At 44.9% G+C, this 27,982-nt stretch overlaps 2 protein-coding genes across 4 annotated transcripts in view; one reads left to right on the top strand and one right to left on the bottom strand.

Moving 5' to 3' along the window:
• Positions 1-642: 642 nt before the first annotated feature.
• Positions 643-27,911, top strand: UPK1B (uroplakin 1B). 3 transcript variants are annotated; one of them, XM_067302032.1, is made up of 8 exons: positions 643-646; positions 20,878-20,965; positions 21,528-21,728; positions 23,570-23,644; positions 24,377-24,499; positions 24,810-24,989; positions 25,911-25,994; positions 26,609-27,911. In XM_067302032.1, exons 2-8 carry the CDS (start codon positions 20,897-20,899, stop codon positions 26,657-26,659), a joined length of 783 nt encoding a protein of 260 aa, XP_067158133.1. In that variant the 5' UTR covers positions 643-646; positions 20,878-20,896; the 3' UTR covers positions 26,660-27,911. The 3 variants fall into 3 exon arrangements, with proteins under 3 accessions (XP_067158133.1, XP_013805535.1, XP_013805534.1); XM_013950081.2 differs by lacking the exon at positions 643-646 and adding an exon at positions 14,861-14,913; XM_013950080.1 differs by lacking the exon at positions 643-646 and adding an exon at positions 14,872-14,956.
• ARHGAP31 (Rho GTPase activating protein 31) overlaps positions 16,284-27,982 on the bottom strand; it is an 85,947-nt gene continuing 74,248 nt past the window's right edge. Inside the window, exon 13 of the transcript XR_010885059.1 lies at positions 16,284-16,326. The gene's annotated coding sequence lies outside the window, so the exon portion shown is untranslated. The remainder of the gene's footprint in view (positions 16,327-27,982) is intronic.

Consider the following 27,982-nt stretch of genomic DNA (forward strand, 5'->3'; position numbering starts at 1 on the left):
ATCCCTTCCTCTGGATCCCTCCTTGTCTTGTGCTTTCTTATGTGTAAACTGTAGAAATGGACACGTGATCATCTTCAGGGGTTGAAAGAGATGTTAGGAAAAGAGGAACTTGTGAGATCTAGTAAATGTTACCACCAGTGTTGGTGCTTTTTGATGAAATACCATTGTTTTGGGATAGTAGCATGTGATGAAGAAAAAGAGGGACAGAAAAAGGAATCTTTTGATTCCCTTTGAAAGGAATTCTTCCAAGTCCAAGCATAAGTGCTTAGCTATCTAAAAAAGGGGGACTTGAATTATGATCTTGAAAATCCTCTGAAGCTTTTAACCGAACTTGACATCTTTGTGCTGTGCTGCCAGAAATGCCCAAGCCTGCTCTCAAAAGGGGAGAAAGGGGACTGCAGTGTCTGCAACTTTTGCGGCTAGCATTGGAGCAGAAAGAGCAGCCACCTGCTTTCCTAAGGATTAACAGTTCTTTCCCTCTGTCTCTCTCTGTCTCAGGAGATCACAGAGAAACTGGTGTACAAGAAGCCCGATGACCCCTTGCAGTTCATGTTGCTGCAGGTATGGCATCTTGTTGGGGCTTCACAGAGACTGTCTGTTAGGGTCGCCGCAGAAAGCCAACTTTGCGGAGCATGCCGGAAACACGGTGAACCCATGATTATTTCTCTCGCTATGTGTCTGCTCACTTGGGAGGAGGAGGGGAAGGAGGGAGACAGGGCAGGAGCACAGTGCCTGGGGTGTAAAAACCCACATGTGCTCTAAAGGGAGAGGGAAAAGAGGTATGGGAGGATGGGTATGTGGAAGAGCCCAGGGCGGATTGGGGTGGATGTGCCCTGGAGACTCTATCTGAGAGGTGAGGTGAAGTTTAGGGACAGCGGTAGGGCCTATATGTGTCCCTGTGCCCCTTCTCTAGCTCCCTCCATCCAATACTAAGATGGAATGTCTCTACTGCCTGCCCACCCCTATGTCTCTGCTGATCCTGGGAGAGCTTTAAAACACAGGAAATTCAAAGTCTGTGGAGTGAACAATAGTTTGGGAGTGAATTAGAGAGAAGGAGGATGAGGAGCAACTTGAGGAAAGGAGGAGGTTAAAGGAAAGAGCGAAGCCAGAGAAAGAGAGGGGGTCCTTTCCTTTACTGCCCTCCAGTCAGCACAGCCTCTGTGATTTGTTGCTGGGTTCGCCTTGTGCTGAAGTGTACAGAGCCTGTAGAGGGATGGCAAGGTCAGTTCTGGGCACTGGTGGTAGGGTATTAGACCCCCCAAATGACCCTTTTCCTTTTACTCCTGCTCAGGTACAATCTATGATAAATGCCAGGCAGGCAGAAATGGAGGGGATGTTGGAGGAGGACGAAGATGTGGAGGTGTTTTTCTGACAGGTCCTGTGCACTTCTTTTGGCCCCTACTGACCTTGCTAATGTGGTGTTGCACAGGGCTTTGCCAGCACCATGCTTTTGCAGTCTGTGGAAGTAACTTTGAACAAGCTTGCTGATACCTCTGCTTCCTGGATTCTCTATTCTGTGTGCTGTGCTTCCAACCCTTGGGTTTAAATCCTGCAACCGTGTATTGATTTGGATACGCAAACGCTCTTAAAGAGCACATGGATATGTCTGCATGTATGGCACATCTTGAGAAGGCAGGTCTGCTGAATTCTTTTGTGGTTTATACATACAAATGCACAAATCCCACATTTAGGCCAGCACTAGACTCTACTTTTCTGTGCAAAGAAACCTGGCTCAGACAGTACAAGCACAAAAGCAACTAGAATTAAAAAGCAGCCCTGGATGACCAAGGCAGAGCCCTATCTTTTTCGAGCTACTTTGATGGGCTACTATCTCCAGCTATGCAGTAGCTAATGCCCATCTAACACTTTGAAGTCTGTCTTGAGAGAGGCTGGGTCTGTGGTTCTCCCCCTGCCCCCAGAGCTCCCTGCCCCCAGAGCTCCTCTGATGCAAGGAGCTGTCTTGATACCTCTTTCATGCACTGCGACTAGCTGCCTCATCCATAGCCATCCCTGATTTTTTGTGTTGCCCTGCCTGTATCATTGCAAGTATAAGTGTATGTTTTGATAAACAGAGCTGTAAAGCAACAGTTGCAGGCACTCTGTGGCTTCAGAAGGCATTGCCTCTCCAGAATGTGGGAGATGAATAAAAGTAAACAAACCAAAACCAAGCACTGGTAGGCCAGGAAATTGAGAGTTATGGTACACTTTGCAAACATGTCATTTGACCTGCCATTAATTCCCAGAACACTTATGATCCTCATTTTCATAGTATCCAAGTGTCTGTGTCCACCCTCTAAAGGAAGTTTGTTTTTCTTTTCTTTGTCTCTCGCCTGAAGACTATTGAAAATGTACAATAGAGCATACTGGTATTTTGGCTTCATTTCTTATGTATGTGCAACAGATGCCAGAAAGCTGTTCTGTCACCACAGACTTTTCTCTCTTTTAGGCAAGTGCTCTAGTTCCATGAAGGATGGTAGCATGTTCCCAAATGATTGTCTCCAGGGCTATGAAAAAAGTGCCACAGAAGCTTATCTCCCATCTATGTATTTTAAGTTAAAAGTCTGACAATTAGGTTGTGTGATTCTCCACAACAGACCTTGATCCCCAAAAGTCTGGAAATAACTGAAGCAAGTATTTGGCATATAAATTCTGTGTCTGAGAAGAGCTGCCTCTCTATCCAAGGTTCTCAACAAAGATTAGCTAAACTCATGTGTTTCCAGGTTAAAGGCAGGCACCCCTGCCAAGCACCCCTGTCATTCATAGAACAGGCAGGTTTTCAAGGTACTGCAAGCCTAAAGATACCTAAAGATTCAGATAAGATCTTCATGGGTTTCATAAGAGGTTTGCTGTAGACTTAGGCAGCTAGGTCCCATTGAAACACTGAGATGCTTTTAAAAGCCCTAAGTATCTTCAGCAAATGGAAGAACTGGACCCTTAATGAAAAAAAGAGAGTGATTGTTTTTCAGCCTGGTATTTAATTGATCAAGAATTTATAAGCAACCTTGTACATGCACTCCCTGTGAATGCAAGGAAAGTGCAAATGCACCTCTGTAAAAGAAGGAGAAATGAATGGAAGGTAATCAATGTCCCATGAAGATATTGACTGAGGCCTTTTCACATCTATGGTCACTAGTCAACATTATTTTCCGAGAGATGGAGAAGTTAGTATGTCTTTGAATTTTGTTGTAGAACAGGATTAAGGTACTTTGGGATACAGCCTTAGCTCTGAATTTCCTAGATTTCTATCGTTTTGTATGTTGCACTTTGTTGTTCTCTTTTATGTATTAAAACTTGTGAGCTGTGATATGTCCTTAGACTACAGGCACATGCCCACAACTTTATATTGGCATTAATGGAGTTATGCAAGGAAAATTAAATTCTTAATACCTTAAATTCTTTCAGGTAACTGAAATCAGCTGGAAAGTAGCCTTCTTCTAACAGATGCTAGAAGTTTGCCTGAGAGGCCCTACCCAGCATTTCTCAGCAATCTGGGCAAAAATATTCCTTTGGTGGCCTGGCCACCTTATCTCATGCTACCAAAGTTGCTGCGTGCTGGCAGGAAGTCTTCTCTGGTGCACATAAAAGCAGCTGTCCTTTTAATTTCTCAGGATCAAGGTCCCTCTTCTATGAGAAGCAACAGCTGTGTAGAAACATGGCTCCTCTCGAGATAGCTGTGCAAGCCTGTAATTGTCTTTGTGTAGATAACAAGTGATTGGAGAAGGCAGTAGGCCAAGGATGACCCTTCTGCTCTCACAGACTTAGTGGGGAGTTGACACAGCTCTGAGCGGGACTTTGACAGGAAAACTTTGGGAAACCACCGGGAGCCTTCTGAAAACCTTTCTCTTCTTTCTCCTCAAGCCTCTCAGATGACTGGATTGTATTTTGAGCTGCATTTTTCAAGAAAAATAGGCTATGAACTTACATTTATGAAAACAAAAAAGCATCCCCCAGAAACTCTGCAGATTGTTGTGTTTAGGCTAATACAACAGAGCTGTCCTTTTTGATTTGCTTCAAAGTTTTGCCGAAAAATGCATCTTAACTCTAGAAAAAATCTACCTCACATTATGCCACTAATATACCACTGGTGTGTGTGTGTGTGTGTGTATAGGCTTTTCTGCAGTGAAGAAAGGCAGAAAAGTTATATTTAAAATGGAAATGTTTACTGTAGTCTTAATTCCACAGTGACTGTCCCTATTCCATAATTTCTTTCCCAAACCAGTGGATCCATATTTCTTGTTCATAAGTGGAGATTTATCAACATGACATTAAACTGTCGTTAAATTTCTTGCCTTGGGTGCTCTGAAGGAATTAACAGTTCATTGTGTGTAACCGAAACTATTCCATATAAGTCCTTATGGCACGCTAGTCACTGTATATTTGAATACCATCCAGTAGTGTGCTAAGCAACGTGACTAACATCTGTTGTTTGTTCTTTCCTCATCTCCACAAGGGAGATGTGTGTGCACTGAAGTGCATTCTTTTTAATGGGGTATTTTGTTTTTTTACCCACACCTGTGTACTGCTATGTGTTTCTAATGGATAGAAAAAGGTCATGGAGTGGAAGGTGGGAAGGCTGGAGATAGTTTGTAGTTCCCACAGGTGTTTGTTCTGTAGTTTGAGCTGGGCACCAAGGAAGCTCAGTCTTTGCACAGACAAGATTTGTTGATGCATGAACTGACACAGAAACATGATATTCAGTTCAGCTGGCAAATAGCATGGTCTCATGCTACACAGACTATTTCTGTTGCGAACCTTGTATTCCCCCAGAAGCAGGATTCAGAGGGGCAAACCACAGAGAAGTTGTACTCACCTTGAAAAAGGTATCTTGGATCAGAATGCCAGATTCCTTTTCTGCCATCTCTTAAGAGATGTTCTTAAGAACTTAAAACAACTCAGATGTCCAAGCAATACTAAAGTCACCTGCATCACCACCTCTAACCAAATTGCAAAAGAATGTTGTAACTGCTGATTAAATACCCTTTGAAAAGTTCACCCAGTCTCTGCTCTGCTTCTTCATTAGGTGGAGGGCACAAGCAGGATAGCTCTTCAGTGGCCAGCCACTTAGAGCATGAAGCATTCATTGTGACTCACTGGATATGAATCATTGCTACATAACACCAATTTTAAGCTAGTTTAATGCCACTGATTTCAAAGTTTCACAATCATGAGAAACTTAAAGTAGGCAGCAGTGACTATTCAGTGTTTGCATGTCTGAAATGGAAGAAATTAACTTCTGGGCAAAGACTGACAAAAAGTTGAGCTCAAGAGAGAGCTCAGGCTGAAGCCTGGGGGATGTGGGAGTGCACAAAAAGGCAATATACCCAGGCAAAGTGATCAAATCTTGTTTGACATGCCTTCCTTCTAAGCAGGATTTATTCAAGGGGGAGCTTCTCTTGCCCATTCTTACAACAAGATGAAATACAGGGAAAAAAAAGAAAAGAAATATTCCTTTATGGTTAGATCTCAGTATCTGTGCCAGCATTCCTTTTTTGGGACTACCTTCATGGACTGCATTGATTTACCAGCATCACTAAAAATAGTAGTTCTTGGCTGTGCCTCGACACACACAAATGAAAAGGGAAACTTTGATATGTTGAGGCAACATGGGTTGGCCGAGCAGCCCCTTATCATCTTCTCAGGCAGCTGAAGTTAGAGAGGCAAAGCAATCCCAAGAGATTTCTGTATTAGAAACACCTGATATGAATGAATGGCGAGGCTTTTCCTTTTGCCGTCAAATCTATCATCCCAGTTCCGATACAACTCTCCTCCAAGGTGGGAAGAGCTTACCTTTCTTTACCACAGACCTTGCTGCCTTTGGGTACCAAGAAGGCCATCTCCATGGCATATCCAGCTAGGAGTCTGGGGAAAACTTTCTATCCTCCCAGTGTAGAAGACTGGAGAAACTGCTGGTGTCATTTCATTAATGTCATTCATTAATTTCATTCATGTCATTTCATTAATTTCAGTGGAATAATACCAGGGAAGAAACAGATGGGATGAGATGAGAGAAATGAGATGGCCTCACTTGCTTTTTTGCATGATGCTACCTACTTTGAGACCAAATTAACCTCTTGTTCATCATCACTCATTACTTAAACTGGCAAGATTTGGAAGAACAGGGACTACACAGAGCCAGACTTATAAAGGTGCACAGGTACTTGGTACAATTCACAATAGTAAAAAAGTAGGTGATGTACCTAAGAGAGTGAGATACCCAGCTTACTTGCGCAGCTTTGAAAATTCCACTGTAAACTGATAAGCCTTTAAGCACATCTCTCCCTTGGAATCATCTGGTCCACACTTAAAAATTCTGCTTATGAAAGAGGAGCCAGGATCCATATTAGAGTTAGGGAGTTTGTGAGAACAGAGAAGTGACCTCTGTCCTTCCTCCTGCCCATCCCTCAACTTATCTTCTAGTATAAAACAGGAGATGGAAGTGAATGAAGACATATGGAATAGCACAGTAGTTTGTTAATGGGAGCATATGTGTCATACCAGCCCTTGAAGAAAAATAGTCCCCCAACATGAGGAGCTGTTGGTGTTTAGATATACAAGTAGAGATTAGGGAGATGGATATATTACAATGCAGGCAAATGGACCATCAGATAGCCAAAGATTTTTAAAAGTGACTCAAAGTTGCATAAATACCATAAAAGCAAAAGGAGTCCCTTTGCAGGGCAGAGAGTGATATCTAGCCCGTTTTTGTTTAAGTATCACCTTGGGTTCAGCATAATATCCTGCCTCTTTACAAGGAGATCCAGGAAGGATAGCGTGGTGTAGCCCTGAACACTATATGAATGCTTTTTTTTTTTTTCTCCACTGCGGTGTTACCAGCTGGCTGAGACTCCACAGTACTGAAAGCAATGGGAGCTCTGCCCTAAAACCCAGCTTTCAGCCCTGTGGCACTGAGTATCGACTTTGCTTATTGTTTGAATCCTTGGTAGCATAACAGAGCTATCTCAGGAGAGACTCCTTGGACATGGTATGATGCCATGATGCTGACATATGTTTGACATAGTGGACGGGAGTACAACACATGGAGGAAGCTAAGCCTGTTTTCTAGAGCAATAGCCTCCTACCTTTTTCCCTAGCTGAGGTCTAAATATTTCCAAATTAAGAGCAAAGTTCTTTAGAAAGGTAAGAGCTGGGAGGTGCCCAACACAATTACAGATCGAATTACTTTTCATAGTTACCTTTCACAGGCCTCTTAGAAGTTGTTCAGAAAGCTTCCTGGCTGCTCAGAAAGCACACACCGAAATACGGTGCTTGAGTAGTAGGTTAAAAAGCAGCTTGCAAAAAATGAAGGGCAAAACTTAACCTTTCCTATGTATGTCCATGAGAGGGCAGCACAGACCTGCTGAGCCTGCTAGCTTAATAGCAAAAGGCTATTAAGAGGCAGGGAGACTAACTCAACTGTGTCCAGCGGTGGAGCAGCCACAAGCAGAGGAGAAAAAGTACATGTATAAGGCCTGATGGCCCAAAGCACAGCTCCATCCATCACCCATTTGTGGCTGGCTGGTACCAGCACTGGCTGGGTCAAACCCCTGGTGCATTCCAGCTCTGAGTCTCACAGACTTCTCCGGGAAGTTTCCGGTTAGTTACTGAAACATTAGAAGGACTTTTCAGAGGAAGTATTTTGAATGGTACCTACAGTTCTGTCAAAGCAATGAGCTGGCGTGAGATGTCCACCACACCCTTGCTGAGGTAAAGGTTGTCACCCTGGGAGCACTATAGACTTGCCCAGGGCGTGCTTGCTATTTATTTTTATTCCAGTGCGCCTAGCACCATATCAGCCAACACCCTCTGCTTGGCCCCCGGTCCGCCTACTGCCAAGGCTCTTGCTATGCGGTTTTAACCTGACTGGCCTCTCTCCCTACCCTGAGTGCTCCAGCCCTCCAGCAAAGTGCTTGGTGGAGATGCAGAGATAAATCAGACAGATGCTTGCTACACTTGGCTTACAGCAAGTGTGTTGGAAATGGGATAGTGACAGGCAACCATATGTAGATGGCAGTGCTCCACTGCCAGCCTATTGCAGCCTCCTGGATCAGAAACAGCTGATGTTAAGGAGGCAAGTAGGATGGATTTGGGGAGACTGAGGTATTGCCAAGCGCCCTTCAATAATTAGCTGGAACAATTTGTGTGCACAGATGATCTCTTTGATCCCTTGCCAGCAAGCAGCAAAAGCCACCAATCAAGAGCTCTTCTTTCTACCATGTTGTGTCTCGTGACTGATATTGGGGATTTCAGAGGAGAGATTTTAATCATCCACAAGAGCAAGGCAGTCACCAGGTCCAGACAGAACATCTCATTCCCAGTTCATTCAATGAATCTCTACTGGAACCCCAGAGCCAAAAGACCACCACAGCCCCAGGGCTGTTCAAGATCTGGGACCACATCCTGAACGATATATCCACACTGCCACCTGCAATCTTTCAGTGACAGTAGGCCAGAAAGTCATCAGATCCACAACCAAGAGCAATATAGAGAGGTTTTCTAACTGACTTTCCCCTCTACATTGTCAGCTTTTAAAAGGATGCATCTAAAACACAATCAGAAGACTTACATCTTCTCATAATTCTTTTCTCTTGTTATGTATTTTGCAAGATCCCAGGCAATGCTTCGCCAGGTACATTGAGGTTTCTAGCATCCTGTTAACCTGCCCTATGGTCAGGCACCTGTTCAGTGTGAGCTAGCCCACCCCAGAGCACCTGCTCCTGTGGCCAGCTGCCTTGCAATCATGTTCTGATTGTCACGGGGAGGTCTGCTCATTAAAACTCCCTTAAACCCTTCCTGGCCCTCATGTAAGACAATGTTTGCAGGCAGAAGTAATAGCCTTTGTCAGGTCAACTAGCAGAACTGGAAAAAAGTAACTAAGCTTTTAGGCACACAAATCCTTCAGGTCTGAAATAGAAACAACAATCTTCAAAGTGAAATACAAGTGAGAAGAGTTGTTTTGAGCTTAGTTTGATATCTATCAGCTAGACCTCCTGAGAAAAAAGGTAGGTGGCATCTGGGGAGAAGAGGAAATATTAATAATGAAGGAGATGATAAAGGGTTGGTCTCCTATGGGAAAGAGATAGACAGGTAAAATACTGTCTGTGGGAACATAATGGGATTAGTGAGGAAATGGGAGATCATGCATCATAAAACTGCCCTCTGTAGAGTGCATGACCTTTCGGTCTAGTAGATTGATGAGTGTAGATCCCAGGTTCTGCTTTTGAATGTGTTTTTGTGTTGCCCTTGAGAATCAGGACTGGGAGGTCAGAGACAGCATGGTTATATGATGAGAAATGCTCCCTGCTAGTAAATGGATGCTTGTGCAGCCCCAGGATTGAGGTAACGTGCTGTAGACTTTCTGAGGCTTTCCACTTTGGCCAGGCTAACACAGGAGTCATTCCTTTCTTATTTTATAATTTTTAAAAGCCATCAATAGGGTCCATAACTTCATAGGAGCACTTGAACTCTGCCAAATTTATTTGAGATTCACAGCCACTGTGCTTCCAAGGACCCCAGTCCAACCCAGTTTGTCCCTCATGCCAGGAGGAGAGCAGAGATAATCACCACTGCTGTTTTCCCATGGCCCTTGACTGCCTAGCTAAATTCATCCTGAGCTCCAGCCACCTGCCCATGAGACTTGCCCCCTCAATAAGAGAGAGCCGAGTCCTCAGGCTACATCTCTGGTGCTCTGTGTCGTGGCTCTTCCCCTGCCATCTCTGAGCCAGAGGCCTCCCAGCTGCTCTCTGCTTGTTTGCCAAAGGTGCCACAACTCAGCCTGGAAGTGCAAATGCCCAGCCTGGGCAGCCAGAACCACAAGAGGAGACTGAAGGTGATTTTCAAGAAGAAGCCACATCCTGTTTACATCCCCTTTTACACAGGTGAGGGTGTTGGCTGGGGAGGGCCTTTCTCACAGGGCTTGGCTCTCCTTCCCCATAACAAGAAACTCCTGCTGATGGGAACAGAGCTGGGCCAAGGCCTGACCTCTGCCATCAGGTCCGCTCTCTAGGGCTCCTCTGTGCTTGTGTTACCTGCTTGTGTCTGCATTTACAAAAAAGGGACCTCTAGGCTGCAAAAAGTCTGAGGTGGGATTAGCAGATCTAACACACAGATGTTCTGGTCTGGGTTTTCCTTTGCAGAAATTAGCTTCAGGACTGTGATGACACTCTCTTATGAGTTTCCTTCATAGTCAATGGAGTAAGAGAGGCTTCCTTAGAGTGAGATTTAGAGCACAAATCTGTCTCAAGGTGTGCTGGAAGGCACTCTGAGGATCTTCTTTATTAATAGTGGTAGCAGCCTGGAGAGATTAGCCTTTATAAACATTCAATATTTCTCTAAGCTTTGGGGCCAAGACCACTGAAGAATGGGGCAACAGCAGCTAGTGTAATTGTTAGCAGTGGGATACTGAGATCTATTTTGTTATTTTCTATACCCAGATGTGCAAATTTCACTCTAGTCCAAAACTCCCTGGGGAAGCACATCCTAGCCTGAACCCATTTGTTTTCCATACAGAGCAGCTTTCTCCAAGTTATTTGTCCTTTCTGCTCACTCACTTGTCAAAAGGAGAAGACACGATCTCTTTTGAAACACTCAAAGTACAGATTCTCCAGTAATCATGTGATTCCAGTAGCTTGGGTTTTATGCAAACACCAAAAGTTGCAAGTCTTAACAACGCCAAAATGCATCTGTACTTCTAAGCTCATGAATGAAACCCCTGTCATACATAATTAGAAATATAAGGCTTATTCCCCTCCTTCCCCAAAATATTAAGAAACCCCAAACCTTGAGAGTGTGTTTTATACCATTCTTCTTAGGAATGAAGGTGCAATGCCATATTTATGGGTGGATTCTGTATTACCAAGTTCAAAATGCCAGGATTACTAGCATCACAAAGATGTATGTATCTGGGTTTTCTGTAATGTACTTCGCTAAGGTATCTGAGGTTTTAGGAAGAAGTTACTTACCGCATTCCACATCATACTAAATATATACGTACAGTTCTGCTTTTCAGTTTATATATTTCCAGACTTAAATGGAGTGGTTAGCCCAGAGAACCAGTGGTTTATTCTAACCCACTATAATTAGCCCGTAGTTGTTGCTAATGGTATGCCATTTGTCTCCCCACACTCAGCATTGTTTGGTAAACATTTTCTGAGACAGAATTGCTCTCCCCTGATCTCCCTAGGTGGTGTTCACTTATTTATTCTCCACACCCCGAAATTAGTCCTCTCTCTTGAGGTGAGAGGTATAGAAGTGGTGAAAGAAGGGCAAAATGTTTCGGGAAGGGGCAGCCAACTTTGGCAAAAGCCATGCCCTGGCCAGCTGTGGGGAGGAGGCCAGAGGCAAGGTTGGGTCAGAGGGTCAAAGGGTGGGAGGAGGCCAGGGGCTGCCCTGGCACAAGGCCAGGTGAGCTGCGATCCTAAGAAGGGCGATGGACATCTGTCCCACGACATCCCGCATCTTCACCCTCTGCACAGATGCACTGAGAAAGGGAAAGGCAGCTGTGCAAAATTCCCTTCTCTTCTGGGGAAGTGCTGGCACCCAGCCATGACGCTTGGAAAGCATAGTCAGGCAGACACGAGCCTCAAAGTCAGATCTGTCTGAGAGAAGGAAGGTCAAACCATGGACCGGGAAGCAGCTGTTTGCAACCCTCCCAGGAATGTGAGAGCAAAGCAAAGAGCCGCTGGGCCACAGGGACTGGAGCTGGAGCTGCTCACAGTGGCACCTTTAGAGCAATGTCACTGACACAGCTGATGAGGAGGAGACTGCTGTTAAAGCCTGTGGCCCTCTGCTCATGGCAAGGTATCTTTAAAGCATGCTGAGACAGGGATGCTGAGCCTCATTCCCAGGCAGAGATGCCATGCGCTGCTGGAGGGACATTCATCGAGGTGGCAAAGGAGGATCTTGAGAGAAAACACAGCCCTGCTCTCTGCCTGCCTGTCCCCAGTTCGGCTGTCCAGTGATCCTGGCACCAGTTTTGGCTCAGAAGAACCCCCCCCCCCCCCCCAAAAAAAAAAAAAGTCCCTCTCCCTTGGACTAACAGACATGGGTGTCAAGTTGAACCTGTGCACAGGTACAACCAACACTACACCCACACTGCTAGGGACATAGGATTTCTTGATCCCTGTCTGGCCTTTTCACTTAACCCTGACATCTGATCTCCCCAAGCAAAGTTGCAAATGCAGTTAAGAGCCTTCTGTTCACAGGTGGGAGTGGTTCCCTCATGATGCTGGCATGAAACAGTCATAGAAATGACTCCTGGACCCTGCTGGTTTGGCCATAACCTCCTTCCTTCTTCTGTGTGCTCTCTCTCTCTTCCTCCCTACTTCCTCCTTCTCTCTGTCTTAAATCATTATTTCAATGCTATGAAGAGAAGACATTCAAAGGGTACAGGAAGATGAAAGAGCATTCTTAGCAACTAGAAGCAAGGCAAGCCCATTGGAATTACCTGCAGAGTATCATCAGCTCTGTTTATCACCTCCGCTTTCTCTTTGGGCATCTTTCAGCATCCCTCCTACACCAACCTTGAAAACCTAAGGGACACCTAGTGACAGGTATCTTCTCACATTAGCCTATCTCCCATAGAGCATATGGCCATAGTCAAGTGGTATATCTCCCAAGGAATTTCATTTGCTGCCTCCACCCGAAAATGGGCCAGGCTGCAGCCTCAACATCTGACTGTCCATCCAAGTGAAACCCAAAATTGCAGTGCATCTTCACATCTGACCCAGCACTCTGCCTTTAACCTGCTGGCAGCAGAGGTGTGCGCATGTGGGGATACACATGTAGAAAGCATGTGCATATGTGCATTTGTACATATGCATATATATGTGCATATGTAAGAGTCTGTGACGGGGTCCATGCATGCATGAGTCTGTAGAATTTGCACAGATGTATGGATCTGGCTATACAGGTGTGTTTGCACTTTCTCATCTGAAGTACGCTAATGTAGATGCAGATCTAGCTGTAGCGGAGTCTAAAGGGGCTGTAGGTTCCCCACTGGAAGTACCCTTGGTGGCTCCTGGGCTTCCACCATATGATTTGTCAGCCCCACCACACTTCCTTGCTCATGCAAGATCTCCACCTCACCCTGCACATACCTCTCTGCATGCATTTGCATTCATGCAGACTCTAAGCTTGCCCTTAAAAACACACATCAAAAAATAAAAAATGCTCTCTATAGTACCAAATTTCTCTCTGGATCTCACCAAAATATCTTCTTAGCCAACTAATCCACACTAGCAACACTGACATCAGCTCAGGAGCGAACACCTCCCTTCCCAGCCTTGCCCACTGTTCAAGCCCAAACAAGGATTCATGCTAACACCTGTTTGCCACTTCCTAAACAGGGCTGCGAAGCAGGAAGAGTTCAGCTGCACCAGGTCATTCTCCCAACGGCCTCTCTTTGTGCTGGCCATTGGCAACACCATGGACTTTATTACCAGCTTCCCCTCCCATCCCTTCCCTTCGCAGAATAGTAATTCTGTGTATGCTGCCTCTTCCCTCCTCTGTCCTGAGCGGTGGTGAGGTGTGCTGTCATTACAGTGCTTGTGTCTAACTGCTGTCCCATGGATTGCCAGGCTGTGACATTCAGGAGATGTCTCTCCAAGACTGCAGAAAAATGGGGTGGCGACTGCTCCAACCAGACTTCACATGTCTTCTTCTAAGGAGCACAAACATGTGGCACCTGTCTCTGAGTTATGTAGGGCTAGAAAAATCCACATCCCTACTCCTGAGCATCCAAAACAAGCGACAAATGCATTGTTATCCCTACCTACCAGTGCAAGCTGATTGGAACAGCCAGGTCTTTTGCTTACCATTGTATACCTCCTGGAGCTGGAAATGCCAAAAGCACTGTCCCTTCCTCAGGGTGAAAGCTCATGTGGATTACTCAGAAGGTGGATCTTTCTTCATCAGTCTCCAAGTACCAAGGGGACCTGTAAAACACTACAGGTTTTGCAGTTCCCACTAATTTCCCACAAGATATTTGAAAGAATAGCTACCAAGGATATATATTTTTTCTCTCTCTCTTTTATGCCTGTTTTTGTAAAGAGCTCTAAAAACCATGAAGCTCCCATCACCCATCCCAAGCTTTTTATTCATTTGTTTAGTTTTTGCATTCACAGATGAAGAATGCCAAGCACAAGCAGCTGTGCTTTTGCCAGAGATTTGTTCATGGCCCCAGGAATGAGAATCATAATTTTTTGTAGACTTTTACTGGAAAGGGTGAGGGAGAGGAAGGTGAGAGACATTCCTTCTCTGCTGTGTTTCTCAGCCTCAGCCCCTTTAGCTGATCATAGGTCAATAAATATATATGTATGTGCTTGACTTTATTCCCTCTAAATAAGACTGAATGTGTCAAAAATCCACAGGGCCCAAGGCAATGCAATAGTCTCTCTGCTTTTCTCGTTATCCACAGTGTCTTACATGATAGGCAACACCTATACTTCTGTTTCTGAAAAAGTCCCAAGTCAAAAAATTGAAACAGCTCCAGCCCAAACCACTGTCTTTCAAGTTTTTCCCATGCAACTTAATTTAATGGAAACATTGAAATTCATTTACTCTCTTTTCTAGTCAGTACGTTCTTGCCATACCCATGTTCAAATAACAGTCCTTCCAATTTGCCCATCCTCTTTAAATTTCAAAGATCTCATATGAATGAATCATTTATCCACCCTTTTGAAAATATAATAATAGAAATTCTTTAACCTTTGTGTTTTCAGTACAACAACATTCCGATACGATCTAAGACTCACAGAGACACCCTCTGGTCCCATTTGCACTGAGGAACAGGTTTGGCTAGAAAAAAGTTTTCCTCATGTGATGAGCACCCTACCAATCACACAACACTTTTCTCAAGCAACCTGGGCCCTTTAAAGACGGATTGAGGTGGGAGAAAGAGGCTTTTTGGCTTTACAGGTGGGTCTGGATTTCTGCTGGCAAGCATCAAGAGGAGGGAGGGGTGAGTACGTAGTGTTTGAGCTATAAGTGTCTGTTACAAGAAAAAGAGGCTTTTATGCTTAATGTTTTTTATTTTAGTCCCTGGGTTCTGTTTAATATGTGGAAATCTGGTACCTGGATAAAGTTAACTGCAGGAGATTATTAAGTATTTCTTTTTTTCTTCTACCTCAGGCTGTGTCTTCTATATGGCTGTTTTAATTTGTTTCATAATTTTTCTCCTAAAGACCGGGGAGGAGGGAATGGGAAAATTAAATCTGTTGCCAACATAATCTGAGTGGCTAAAAAAAAAAAATTGTTGCAGAGAAAAATGAATCCTGTAATTCCCCTTCACTTGTGAAAATAGGAAAGGCAAAAAAAAAATACCTCTTGTTTTGGCTCTGCTGAACTAATGAGGGAGAGACGAAAAAACTACCTCCCAGCTCTATTTCCTAGGTAATTATGCCTGATGATGATTTACCAGCCACTCCAGCATTCACACAGGCTTCATTTCATAGCAATCTCTCTCGAAAGGAAACTTAATTAGTCTCTGACCCCTGCTTGATGCTGAGCTTTGTTTTTACTTTATTTTTCTCCCCTGGTAGCATAAAATAACTGGGCTGGTTCTTCCTCTTCTCAGAGTGTTCGAATCCTGGTGAACAAGCTGTTCTGTGTCAGAAGTGGTTACATTTCAGTGGCAAGTGAAGCCATGAGAAAAGTTTGGTAGGGCAGGATGTGTGTGTGTGTGTGTGTGTGTGTGTGTGTTGGAGGTATTTGCTTTAAAGTAAATAAATGAATGATGAACTGACACTTGCAAAACACTTAGCTTTTACAGCAAGGCCCAAGCTATTTATCAATAACATATTTAAATTTATCCCCTTAAAATTATATAACTCTGAAGATTTCCTAAGCACTTGGAAACTACCTTCTTTTTAAGTCCCTTGGGGACTAGATTTTCTGCTAAAGCCAACTCTTGCCTAATAAAAAAAAAAAAAAATGCAGTTTTACTGTTGTCTGGCTCCTGCAAGTCTTGATGATTAAGATCCAGTAGCGGCTCTGAGCACACACGCGTCCGTGCTGTGCCGAGGGCTTCCCGAGGCACCAGCCCTGCCTGCAGGCTCGTCGCCCAGCACCACTCCTCCAGGCTGGGCTCCATGCAGCTGGCTCCTGTCCCTCCACATCCCAGCCCAAGCTCAAGCATTCAGCTCATGCCTGTGGAGATGTGCCCCTTCTTTGGGGCTGGGCAAGTGCGGGAGAGGGAAGGTGCAGTGCATGGACGGGGTTAAGAGCAGGGCAGAGCCACACTGGCAAGCCCAGCTTTTCTGCCGTTGAAAGGCTGGATTTGTTTAGTTGCGCTCAAGTGTCTCAAAGCCCGACAGCCGAGGCATCTGGAGGCTGCAAAGTCAATAAGAAATAAAACAAATAAGTCCCTTGTCTCTGTCTTCTTACACAATTTGATAAGAATGTCATGCATGTGCAGAAGCACTAAAAATGAGGGGAGGTAGAAGCTTTGTATCTTGCTCCCTGCTGTAAGCCTAGCCATCGTGCTGAGAGACCATTCCCTCTGCTCCTCTTCTCTTCCTTTAGAAGCGCTGTTTCATCTAAACCCTTACTCTCAGGGCTGGGAGGGGAGCGGGTTGTCATGCCCTAGCTGGTGTGCATTGGCCAGTGACTCATGGGGCCCCTGAGCCCCCCAGCTGCTGCCCATGGAGTGAGGGGCTGACACACAGGTGCTATGCGCAAGCTGTCCTCTCTCTGGCCTCCCTCCAAGAGCAGGGGACAGGATGGTGACCTGCTGGTGACCTGCGTGCCAAGGGACTGGGCTTGCTCTCTTTAGGGAAAGGGGTATGCAGTAAAGCTCTTACTGTCAGGGTAATGCTTAGTCCTGTGCAAGGGGTGGGACAAGCACTGGCTTTCTGTAGAAACAAATGATGGTCAAAGGGTGTTTCTGGACATCCCTTGGCCATGACTCTGAATCCACTGTGACAACTGGCACAAAATGCACAAAATGCAAGGCAATCAAAATGGGACCTGCTCCTGCATGGGGTAATGGCAAACTAATTCTTATTGATGGGCTTTTTTGGCTGCAGATGGAGTAGGACTAGATTAAGGTAGGGGACATTGATCTTCAAGGATATCGAAATCCTGGCTCAATCTAAAAAATGAGGGTGTGGAGGCTTCAGACTAATGTGTGTGACAGGCGCACTAGAAACAATGAATCCAGCCTAAAGTGTTCCTTTCCTGCCTAGTTTGATAAAGTCCCAAGGCACTGCTGCGAACAGGAATACCTTTGAAAGCCTGTGTGATGTTGGTCACCTAAAACACAAGAGCAGAAGCCTTTCTTTGCAGAAAGCTTAATTTCTCACTCCCTCAATTGTGTTGCAGGTCTCATACAAGCCACTGTGAGTAGAGGAAGGAAGGAGAGCTCAAGAGAGCTCTAAGGGCACAGAAATAACAGATCTGCCTGTGACTTGTGGATGAACAGGCAGAGGCAGGGATACCACTGCTCCTGGGCTATGAGACTGAACTGGGCCCGTGTGGGTGGGAGAACTGTTTTCGGGGTGTGAGGTGAGAAGAGAGGGAAAGCTGCAGTCTAGGTTGTGGCCAGGTGTCAGAAGGGGAAGAAGAAGATGCTTCGGGAGGGATGTAGAGTTTTGTGGCATGATGGGAGCAACAGAAACCCTTGCAGAGCCACTTCAAGCATGGAGCTAATTCTGCAACAGCAGTAGTTGAATACCTGCTATCTAGAAGGGTCATGGCTAAATTGCAAGGTTCCGGGATGTGCTGAGGAACACCAGTTCCATGTAAGCTCAAGACTGAAATCCCAGGACCTGACCTTCTTCTTCTGTCACGTGTAAAGGTTTTGGATAATGGTTGTAGCTGAAGCTCTTGTTTTTTCAGGGGTTTCCCTGAAGCTCCAGGAAATTGTATTTGGGTTGTAAAACTAATCTTAACCAGCCTGTGCAGAAGGCTTCTCTACCTCCAAAATGATTTGTGTCTGCAGGCCTGAGCTGCTGGGTCCCATCTCTGTGGGGGCTGGGAGGAAGACTGCCTACCAGCATCTTTCCAGGTGGTTGTGACTCCCACCTGTGTGCAACCTGCCTCAGGCAAGCAGGCAGAGGTTTGCTTCGTGCTGCCATAGTCATGAACCTGCCCCAAGTGCTATACGAGCTGCTTTTACTTAACACTTACCTCTGAGGTGCAAGGAACAGGGTGTCCTGCATGGGGGCAGTGAGGTGAGAAGCCCCAGATCTCCTGTGGCTCTTCTTAGAGTGTATGGGAGGGAATGGCTCTCCAGCTGCCCATCAGATCCAGCTGTTGTCATGGCCTTGGAGTACCTCCCTGGTCTCTCATCTGCGATGCGAATACTAGACTCTCTCTTTTAGAAAGGAGAAAAGTGGTTCCCACATGTAACACAGGGGAACAAGGTAGATGCTGAGAAATGGACTCCCTTCACGCTAATCACCTGGAAAGAGACACAGAATTCATAGTAATATGGCAATATGGTGACACGGTTCATCTTTAGGTCTTCCAGTAAAGGCTCTTCCTTTTACACTTCTCAATCTCTCTGCTTTCACCTTCTCTGCAATCCCATCATTCTTCATTAAGGTACTGGAGAGCCTTAGGTTGCCTGGAAATTTGTCACTCTCCAGTTGGTATCTGTGTGGTGGTGACTGTGTCCAGCTTTCCTCTCAGCTACAGTATCCTAGAAGATGGACTTGCCACAGGAAAAGAGTCCTGCTTTCTCAGGCCGGTGTGCCTGCAGCAATACCTGCCCAAGGATAAGCAAGATTGAGCCAGGTCCTGCCTACCAAGGAGGAGAAGAAATCCAGCTTGTGGGGAGTCAAGGGTGTGGGCTGGATAGAGAGTCCACATGCAAGATTCTTCAAACAGCTGACTAGTCAGCAAAAATGAACTACCTTGGGCAGCAGTGACCAAGCCAGGTCTAGCCTTTGGTCTGAGGGCTGTTGTTACTCTGCAGAGGAGTTAGCAAGAGAAAAGGCAAGGATAAAGCAGTTACTATGATGTTAAGGAAAGGGTTATGACTTTCTTAAGGGTGCTTGGTGTGCTGTGTCATGCTAGCCACATGACACACACTCAACTCTGCTATCTGCATGGCAGCTGGAACAGGCCTGCTTTTTCACGTAATAGTCAGAGTTCATAAGCCTGAATTCTAGCAGGGAAGATTTCTTCTTTGGACTGTCCCGTGATTTGTCTCTTAGCTGGCAATAACTAAAGGCTTTTCTAAAAACTCTGGAGTTTGCAACATGAAAAGCAATGAATCAGGCCGTGGGCTCTTCAGCTTTTAGATGATCAAGGATCTGCTTGCATCTCATGTTTGGCAGGCTCTGCAATGTTTTGTTCCAAACCACATGTGGCCAAAGGTTGCCCACATCCAGATCTGATCTTCAGAGCAGTTTTATGTGGCCCCTGGATATGCTGGCTGGTCAACAAGCTTGGCAAGGTCAGAGCTTCAGATTGACCTGCTGAGCCTACCATTTTCTTTTCCGGATACAGTGCCATACAGCTTCAGGTGTATTGGACCAGCCTCCAAACACTTGGCTGGGAATAAAAATGGCTTCTGATCCTGGAAATAGTGGCCAACCTTGCCCATGCCTTCATGGGAAAATGCTAACATGCTCTGCTGCTGGAACAATGGTGAAAGCACTGGAGGTCTCTCCATGATAGTACTCAAACCACTGCAGAGATCATGGTAGGAAATTCTGGTTCTGTCTCTGCCACCATTGGAAGTCTTACCTACCTTGAAGAGGCAGCTGCTGAGGAGGCTGAAGATGACACTGTCAGAGAGGTCCCACAATGCTCTGTTCCTCAAGAAATTTTCTGTGATTTATTGATAATCTTGTCTACTCTTATTTTTGAAAAACTTCTTTGGAGAAACATGGAGTTGGTAACCCCAGCAAGAGAAGTCACTAGTGCAGATACCATAGCAGAAGAGCAGTGTTCAAGCTGTTTTTCTTTCTGTCTGCTCAGGTTGGACTCATTTCAACCTTCCACTCACAGCTTATGTTTTCTTACACTCCCTGACAAATGCAGCTGTCTAGGGGTTGGGGTTTTTTTTCCCCTCCTCCTCGCCCCCCCACCCACCCACACAGTCTCTGTCCCTTTTAAAGAAGGGCTTCACTGGTGCTGGAATCTGAATTTATTTCTCCAAGAAGTCTCACACCTCTGACTAGTGCCTTTATGCTGCCCTCTCTGGAGGGGGATGAATTCCATGCAGGGAGCCTGGGCCCAGACTGCAGAAATTTAGTGGGAATGTTACTTGGCCTGGCTCCTGTGAGTTAGCTACTGCCTGATCACCTCCTTCCCTTACACCTGGTTTGGAGCTGGTACCCTGGTTTCATTTCCCAGCATGGGAAGGGGAAGGGAATTACTCTTAGTAAGATGCTGCCAAGCCATGTGCTGTAGGTGTGTGTGTGTGTGTGACACGACTAAAGCAGAGCAATTACCAATTTGGCCTCCTGGTAGTGCTGGCTGAGAGGATATGGTATTGGGGTAAATAGTATACTCTGGGATAAACCTGGGTCCTTCAGAGGAGGAGTGAGGTGAGTGCACTGAACTCATTCTATGTCCATCTGGGCATAGGTGGTATTTCTAGCCAGATGGAAATGTGACACTGTGAGTTTTGTTTGTGCTGGGGGTTTGCATGGGTGCTGTTGTGTTGGTGAAAACCCTACCCAAAAGGGAGGTGAAGCCACTGGCTGCAGACAGAGTGATGACAGTCTTCCATAGTTTAAGTATCAGGAAGAGTTTGAGGTACCAACTTCAAGCCCGGGGTAGTTTCTCTTAAACTACTGTGAAGCAAGGGTGGGAGGTGTGGAGACAGACTGGCAGATTCTGTCTATCCTTATCCTCAGGGGATAAATTCCATTTCTGGATGAAGTCTGTTGTACTGGTCTCCTTGAAGACTGTCTTTTGTTTTCATAGGCTGAATGAAGAATTAAAGATGGCAAAAGATGATAACAGCGTACGCATCTTTCAGGGCCTATTAGTCCTGGGCAATGTGGTCATTGGGGTAAGTGGAGCAGGGCAAGGATGGGTGGGGACTTCCCTTCAGGATAGCACTTCTCAAAGCAGCAGTTCCCAGCCATGAAATCCCTCGTCACATGTGAAGGCCACATATCAATAGAATAGTGTGAGAGGAGAGGGAAAGGAGATCTATGCTAGCTGATCGGTTGGGTGGGGAGGGAGTGCTGCACTGACAGCAGGGGATGATCCACAAGACCAACACAAGCTCTGGAGGAAGAGCCCTTGCTGCTGACCAATATGCTTCCAGCCAAGCCCTCCAGAGAGTAATGCGAAAGATTGTGTGAATTCTTTCTTAAACATCTTCAAGTTCTAGGCTTGACTGTTCAGGCATAAGCTTGCTGAGTTTTGCCTGCAATTCTTGCTTTGAGGCATAAAAAAACCAGACTGTAGAGTTGGGCAGTGGAAGTGGAATGGCAGGGTTTTTCTTTTGAGCAGCTCCTGCTTGGCAGGAGGCTGAATGAAAGGAACAAGATCTCTTAATTCCTTTTTCTTTACTGTTTCTTTGGGGAAACTTTATCTAATGCATTTCCCTGACTTGGGCTTCTCAGATGTGCGGTATTGCCCTGACAGCAGAGTGCATCTTCTTCGTGTCTGATCCCCACGGTCTCTACCCTCTGCTGGAAGCTGCAGAAAATGATGACATCTATGCTGCTGCCTGGATTGGCGTCTTTGTTGGCTTTGCACTCTTTTCTCTGTCTGTCCTTGGCATCATTGGAGTCATTAAGTCCAACAAGACTTTGCTGCTGGTGGTAAGTGTTATAAAGTTTGTCCGCCCATTGCTGTCAAACTGAAAGATGCTGCCTTAGTTTCCCTGCTCACCTTGGTAATCACTCACTGAGCAAAGGCAGGCTTTATCAATGATGAGGGGCTGGAGGGTCTTCCTTCTTCCTGACCATGACTGTGTTCTCCCACAACCTGACTCCTGTAAGAACACAGCGTGGGAAGCTCCTGAACCAGGATGAGGGTATTAATGGTGATAGCCTCAGCAGTGGTTTAAACTGGCTTGCTTGACCCTGACATTGCCCTGAAGCAATGCAGAAGCGCTTGTGCAGTCAGATGTAGCTGAGATATGGTTTATGATACTCATTTCACCCCACCCCTTGCTGCCTTTCAGCTGTTATATACATTCTGTGTAGGAGCTGGTAAGTAATGACTTCTGTACAAGGCATTAGTACGTGTTAGTATACCAAATATGGATGCAATTGAGAACATCAGACATTAGTAGGCAGGCAGAGGTTGCAGGGGTGGGGACAGAGAACTTTGGATAAGCCATGAACAATGCTAAGATGTGAACAGATCTCTGCACAATTTCTTAGTCCTTCAGATTGACAGTAGTGAAACTTAATAGCTGCTTTCTTTAAGGAAGGATAGAGCTGAAAATTCTGATATCAGCTCTCTCTTGAATTAATGTGGAATGTTGGGGTATCTATTTAAACAGAAAAGACTTAGAGAACTGAAATATTGTGCCAGGGAATTAACCAGCTAACTGCTAATGGAAGAGAATTCCCCTAACTCTAAACTCTGGTGTGTTGGCTGAAACCCAAGGCTGTGCTATAGGGGAAAAGCTGGGGTACAAAGGGCAGAAGCTGGGTAAGGGGAAAACAGATGCTTCAAATCTGAGAACATTATGAGATGTGAGAGGATAAATAGAGGCACGAGAACAGCAAAGTGGATATGGAAAAGGCTGAGAGGGGTTGTGCTGAGAAGGGAAGAGAAGCAGTGAAAAAGACTATGAGAGGAGCTCTTGAGGATCGATTCTCATTAAGGATCTTTGCTCACAAAGGAGGAGTGCTGAGGAAATCTGATGATGCAAAGTCAGGAGGATCTGAATAACATACTGAATTATACCCTTCCTCTATTTCCGCAAAGTACAAGCTTTCTTGCTAGAACTGAATAGCTCAATGCTGAAAAGGTCTTAGCTGGCAGGTGGAAGTGGAAAGAGTGGAGTAGCACATATAAGTTGCCAGGGAGATGCAGCAATGAAAATGGCAAGTGTTGTCCTCAGACATATCAAGCAAAGTATTTCCCCTAGAGACAGAACAGTATTAATGCCATGCAGTGAAGTTCTGATGAAACTGTGTCTGTGAGATGGAGAACAATTCCAGACATATACCTTCAAGAAAAAAGATCGCAAACTGAAACAAGCTGCAGGAATGTTCAAAGCAATAGAGAGGGATGAGGGGACTAGAACAGCCTGGCTTCCTTTGCCTGGAAAAATGAGCATGTTACCTTAGCATTATGGATGTCTGACTATTCTCAGGAAGTAGATGAAGTAGACTATAAAGAACCATAAAGTTTTAAACCAATGATTCTTCCTTTGAGTGGGGATTTGGATGAGATCACCTGCAGAGTTCCCTCCCAATGTAAATTATGCTTGTTTTATGACTCTGTGAGGCTTTGGAGCACCTGAAGTGAGTAATGAAAGCGAAAAGATAAATTCATTTAAAATAGAGCTAGGCGAATTCAGCAAAGGGCTTATAAGCTTCAGTTGACTTGAGCAGGGTATTGAACTTGACCTTGGAAAATACAGGACCAGAAGAAACTGCTTAACTTTTTTCCAAGAGCTAACTCTGTTCTCTTTCTCCTACAGTATATCATTCTGATGCTGATCATTTATGCATTTGAAATGGCTTCTTGCATCACAGCAGCAACTCACCGAGACTTTGTGAGTATTGCTTTTCTCATGTGTTCTTGCAATTACGTTGAGAAATATTGCAGGGTTTTGGTACTCTGTATTCCCATTCAGTGCAGAAATGTCATATGTGGTACAGTGTAAACTCAAAGGACTACTGTTGGAAAGTCTCTAACTTCATTGTTCTGATCAAGAAAATAACTTTGTTATTTTTAACATAACTTTGTTATTTGTAACATTTAAAAATATTTCTAACTTTGCTATTAAAGGAACAATAGTGTGAGTTAGTTGAATCACCAATACAGTGTTAGTCTTTCAGCTGCAGTGATTAATCTATCATAGATGTGGAAAGCAAATCTTCAGAATTGCTACAGGTAATGTTACTAGTAAGGAAAAGATTACATGAGTTATTGCAGCTATTGGCAGGGGCAAATGACCTGTGGTGCTTTAGTTCCAAGCAATATATCAAATGCAAGCCATAGCTTCTGCACGTCTCCTCTCGTCTGACATGTGGTAGGACCTGCTTAACAGTCATGCTCAAGATCTACGTCTTTCTGTTGCTCCTGCTCCTCAAATCCTCCTCTTTGTCTTCCTATGTATAAAACTGTAAAACTGGGGTGGGGTGGGGTCCAAAGCAGCATTCCTGTTCTCTACCAGGACACTGAAACAAACCAACCAAACCACCCCACCCTAAATAACTCTATATTTGCTTTACCTGGCAACCTATTTATATAGTTCCTGCATTCTTTTCTGTTTATCCTGTAGCTCACTCCAAATCCCTTTCTGAAACAAATGCTGGAGAGGTATCAGAAGCTAGAGGCAGACAATAACAATGACAAACGGATGAGTGAAGAGGTCACAAAAACATGGAATAATCTCATGCTTCAGGTAATAACAACACTGAAAACTCTCATTAATTACTGAATGTTCTGCAGCTCTGAAATTTCAAGTGCTCCTTGGGACCACTCAGTAATAAAGAGGACAGCATCTGCCTTGAACCTCCGACAAAGTCCTGTTGGACTCCCCATTTTGCTCATTTATCAGATGACAGACTGTCAAAGGCAGGCACTTCAACAAATCTCTCCCATAAATCTGTGGTTAATGCCTAACTAGCCATGTGCAGGATCCAGTCTCGTACAGTGCTATAACCTTGGCCCGTAAAGACCATTCCCTTCTCTCCCCCCGCTCTCCGGGACAGAATCAGTGTTGTGGTGTGCATGGCCCATCTGACTGGCAGAAGTATGCGTCTGCCTTCCGGAGCATGTACAGCGACGCTGACTACCCTTGGCCACACCAGTGCTGCGTCATGGATGCCCGAGGGTCTCCCGTCAACCTGGATGGCTGCAAGCTTGGAGTGCCTGGCTACTATAACAGTAATGTAAGAACTGCTCCACTTCATCCAATTATGCCTGTTGGTCTACAGTGTCTTTCTGGAATGGGAGGAAACAGGGAATAGCTTTCCTCCTCCACTGTAAGCTACCCATGTTCAAAAGCTTTCTGGAGACGAAGCAATGCCTGTAGGGTTCTAGCCATGTTGTTGAATCCAGGATAGACTGTGATAAAGGCTTTCCCGATGGAGAGAGCATGAAGGAAGAAAACCCTTCCAGTGCCACCAATAAGAAGTAGCACCCCTGACATGTAAGTGGGCATGAGCTAATTCAAACTTAGCCCAAAGATGATTGCATACAATATGTGTGAGCTAGTCAGCAGTTCTATGCAAGGTAGTTATCACAGCTAATGAAGAGCTGATGTCAGGGGAGGAAGAAGAGGCTGTCCTGCTGTGCTCCAGCAACCAAATAGTGGGACAGCTCTGAAAAGTGAAAGTGGTTTCCTGTGGTGGATAAAGTTACTGAACACATCACTAGCTGAGCTTTTCAGTAGACCGGCTTCTCCTGTTCAGACAGATTGCTGGGTCATAAGCGTGAATGTCTGCACTAACAAGCATCTCTAGAAGGCATTCAAGATTCCAAATTTGCATGCAGCTTCTTGTTTCTGGACGCCAACCCTGTGTTGGCTGTGTCTGGTTATAGGTACAAATATGGCAAGGGGATGGGACACTAAAGTGTCTTTGAAGTGTCTGAGCTGGACTTCTTCATATTTGTAGCTAGAAACAGGTAGGCTATCTGCAAGCTGTCAATAAGCAGTGAAGCTCTGGCTCAACTTCTTGAGACCCTGTGAGCTACCCAAATTGCAATAGTAATGGAGCATGTCATCTCACTCCGTCTCAGAGATGGATGAGTTTGTAGCCTACTGGTAAAAGTTCAAAGCTCATGTTGACTCATTCATGGTTGTCTTACAGGGTTGTTATGACGCTATTTCTGGGCCAATGAACAGACAAGCCTGGGGTGTTGCCTGGTTTGGTTTTGCCATCCTCTGCTGGACTGTGAGTACTTAATATTTGCTTTTATTTGCTCTTCTCTTTCCTTGCTATTCCCCACCCAGATGGGTGGAGGTGGCTGTCAGGATTGATGCATTTAAAAAATCTGTAGAATACAGTAATTCATTTGTCACCAGCCTGCTTGTAGCCTGTTCCTATAATAGGGCTACATTTAGAAGCTCCCCTCCATTCTGGCTTCCACACATGAAGAGCTAGATGGCCTTTCAGCTTGCTGTGGCCTGCTGTAGTCTCAGCAATACAGTACAGCAAACAGCTTGCAGATACTTGTTTGTGAAGGGTATTGGATCATCTAAACTGGAGATAGCAGATAATTCAGTATCTAGTTTGAAGACTGCACGAGTGTTTCAAGTACTCAGGGTTCGGCAGCTTCATGACAGATAATTCCCAGCAAACTGAGTGATCGAGTCAAATAGTTACATCTGTATAGATCTTCTTGCTTCACTGTGAAGCTGCTGTGCAGATAAAAAGCTTTAAGCTTCCTGTGCCTGTATGGACTTCGCTTAGCAAGAATTTCTGTTCCTCCCTCCTACCAAAAGGACTAAAAGGGATTGGTGGGAGAGGCTGGGGAGTAAAGAAAGTTAACAGTCTTGTCTTTTCAGTTCTGGGTTCTCCTCGGTACTATGTTCTACTGGAGCAGAATTGAATATTGAAGGTCTGGTGTCCTCAACGTTGTCCTGAAGCACTGAATGAAACTGCTTTCATTCATCTCCTGCTCCATTCTTGTGCCACTGATAATTTGGAGTTTTCCCCACTACCTCTCCCATACTATTTTTGCTGCTCCAAACACTTGACACACTGAGGTGATGCCTCCAGGAAAGAATCTTGTTCCTTCTTTGCCTCTTGTTCTGCAGCCTTTAAGCCTTGTGGCTGAGACGCAATCCTTTTGCTGTGCAAGAAATCCTTGGAGCATAAGATAAGAGATGATCTGATTTGTTCTGTGATGACATTGGAAAGGAAAATGTCCAGTTCATGTGTACTTGCTCCAGAAAAGTATCTCTCTAAAACTAGATTCTGGTATGGACTATGTGAGCAAAATGGTAACCTCCTGTGAACAATAAAGATGGATAATGCAAGGGAGAGGACTGCAGAACTCTCTGATACATTTTATCTTTCTACTTCTGTTCCTCGTCTCTGTCACCCCTTGCCTTAGAATAATGCAGATTCTCTATAAGTTTAAGTGTGTCAGCAGTGAAGACATGTCACAGATGAAAAGTCTGTTGCTAGTCAAGCCCAATAAAAGGTTAGCTCATTCCTCTGCCATATGCTGCCTATATTCAAGCCTACCTCTTGTCATTGATGAAACTACTGCAGGCACTCCTACCTTCAGAAGTGCCAGTCCATGAAATGCTGTTTGCTAAGAATGACTCTTTTGAAAAGCTGTATGTACTTTGTACAAAATTTTGCACCACCAACTATGTGTGCAGAATACAAGGGCTCTGTGCTATACCTGCCTTTGCAAAACTGGCTGTCATATCCCTAGACTACCATGCTTCCTGCTTCAACTAACTGCATGCATATGGTCATGTCCCCTGTGCACTCCCCCTTCCACATCCCCAGATCAGGTGAAACAAACTGCAAATAATGGCAACAAGTAACTCCTGTGAAAAATGCAGGCAAGAAACTGAGTCAACCAAATCTGGTCCTTGCATCAAGAGTTAACAATTCTCACTCAGTTCAACAGAGGCTGTTTACTTTGGCTCAGACTGATCTGGTGTCCTTTCTAATGAATGCTTCAGCAGTTACATGTGTTGTGTGAAATATGCTCCTGTACATAATGTTTTAAGGTGAAACCTCTTTTTAATGTGTACTGGGCCAGGTCGTGAGAGCTTACTGGCTGCCTTGAGTCTTCATTTTTGTATATTCTTCAAAATACTAATTAAAAAGTGGTGGAAGTGAAATTTCCTTCTTGTTAAGGATCCTGTGTTCAGGAAGGGGAAATGATAAATGTTTGTATCTGGGACATCCTGGGCAGT

This window comes from Apteryx mantelli, chromosome 1 (assembly GCF_036417845.1).
Source record: "Apteryx mantelli isolate bAptMan1 chromosome 1, bAptMan1.hap1, whole genome shotgun sequence".
NCBI classification, from domain to species: Eukaryota; Metazoa; Chordata; class Aves; order Apterygiformes; family Apterygidae; genus Apteryx; species Apteryx mantelli.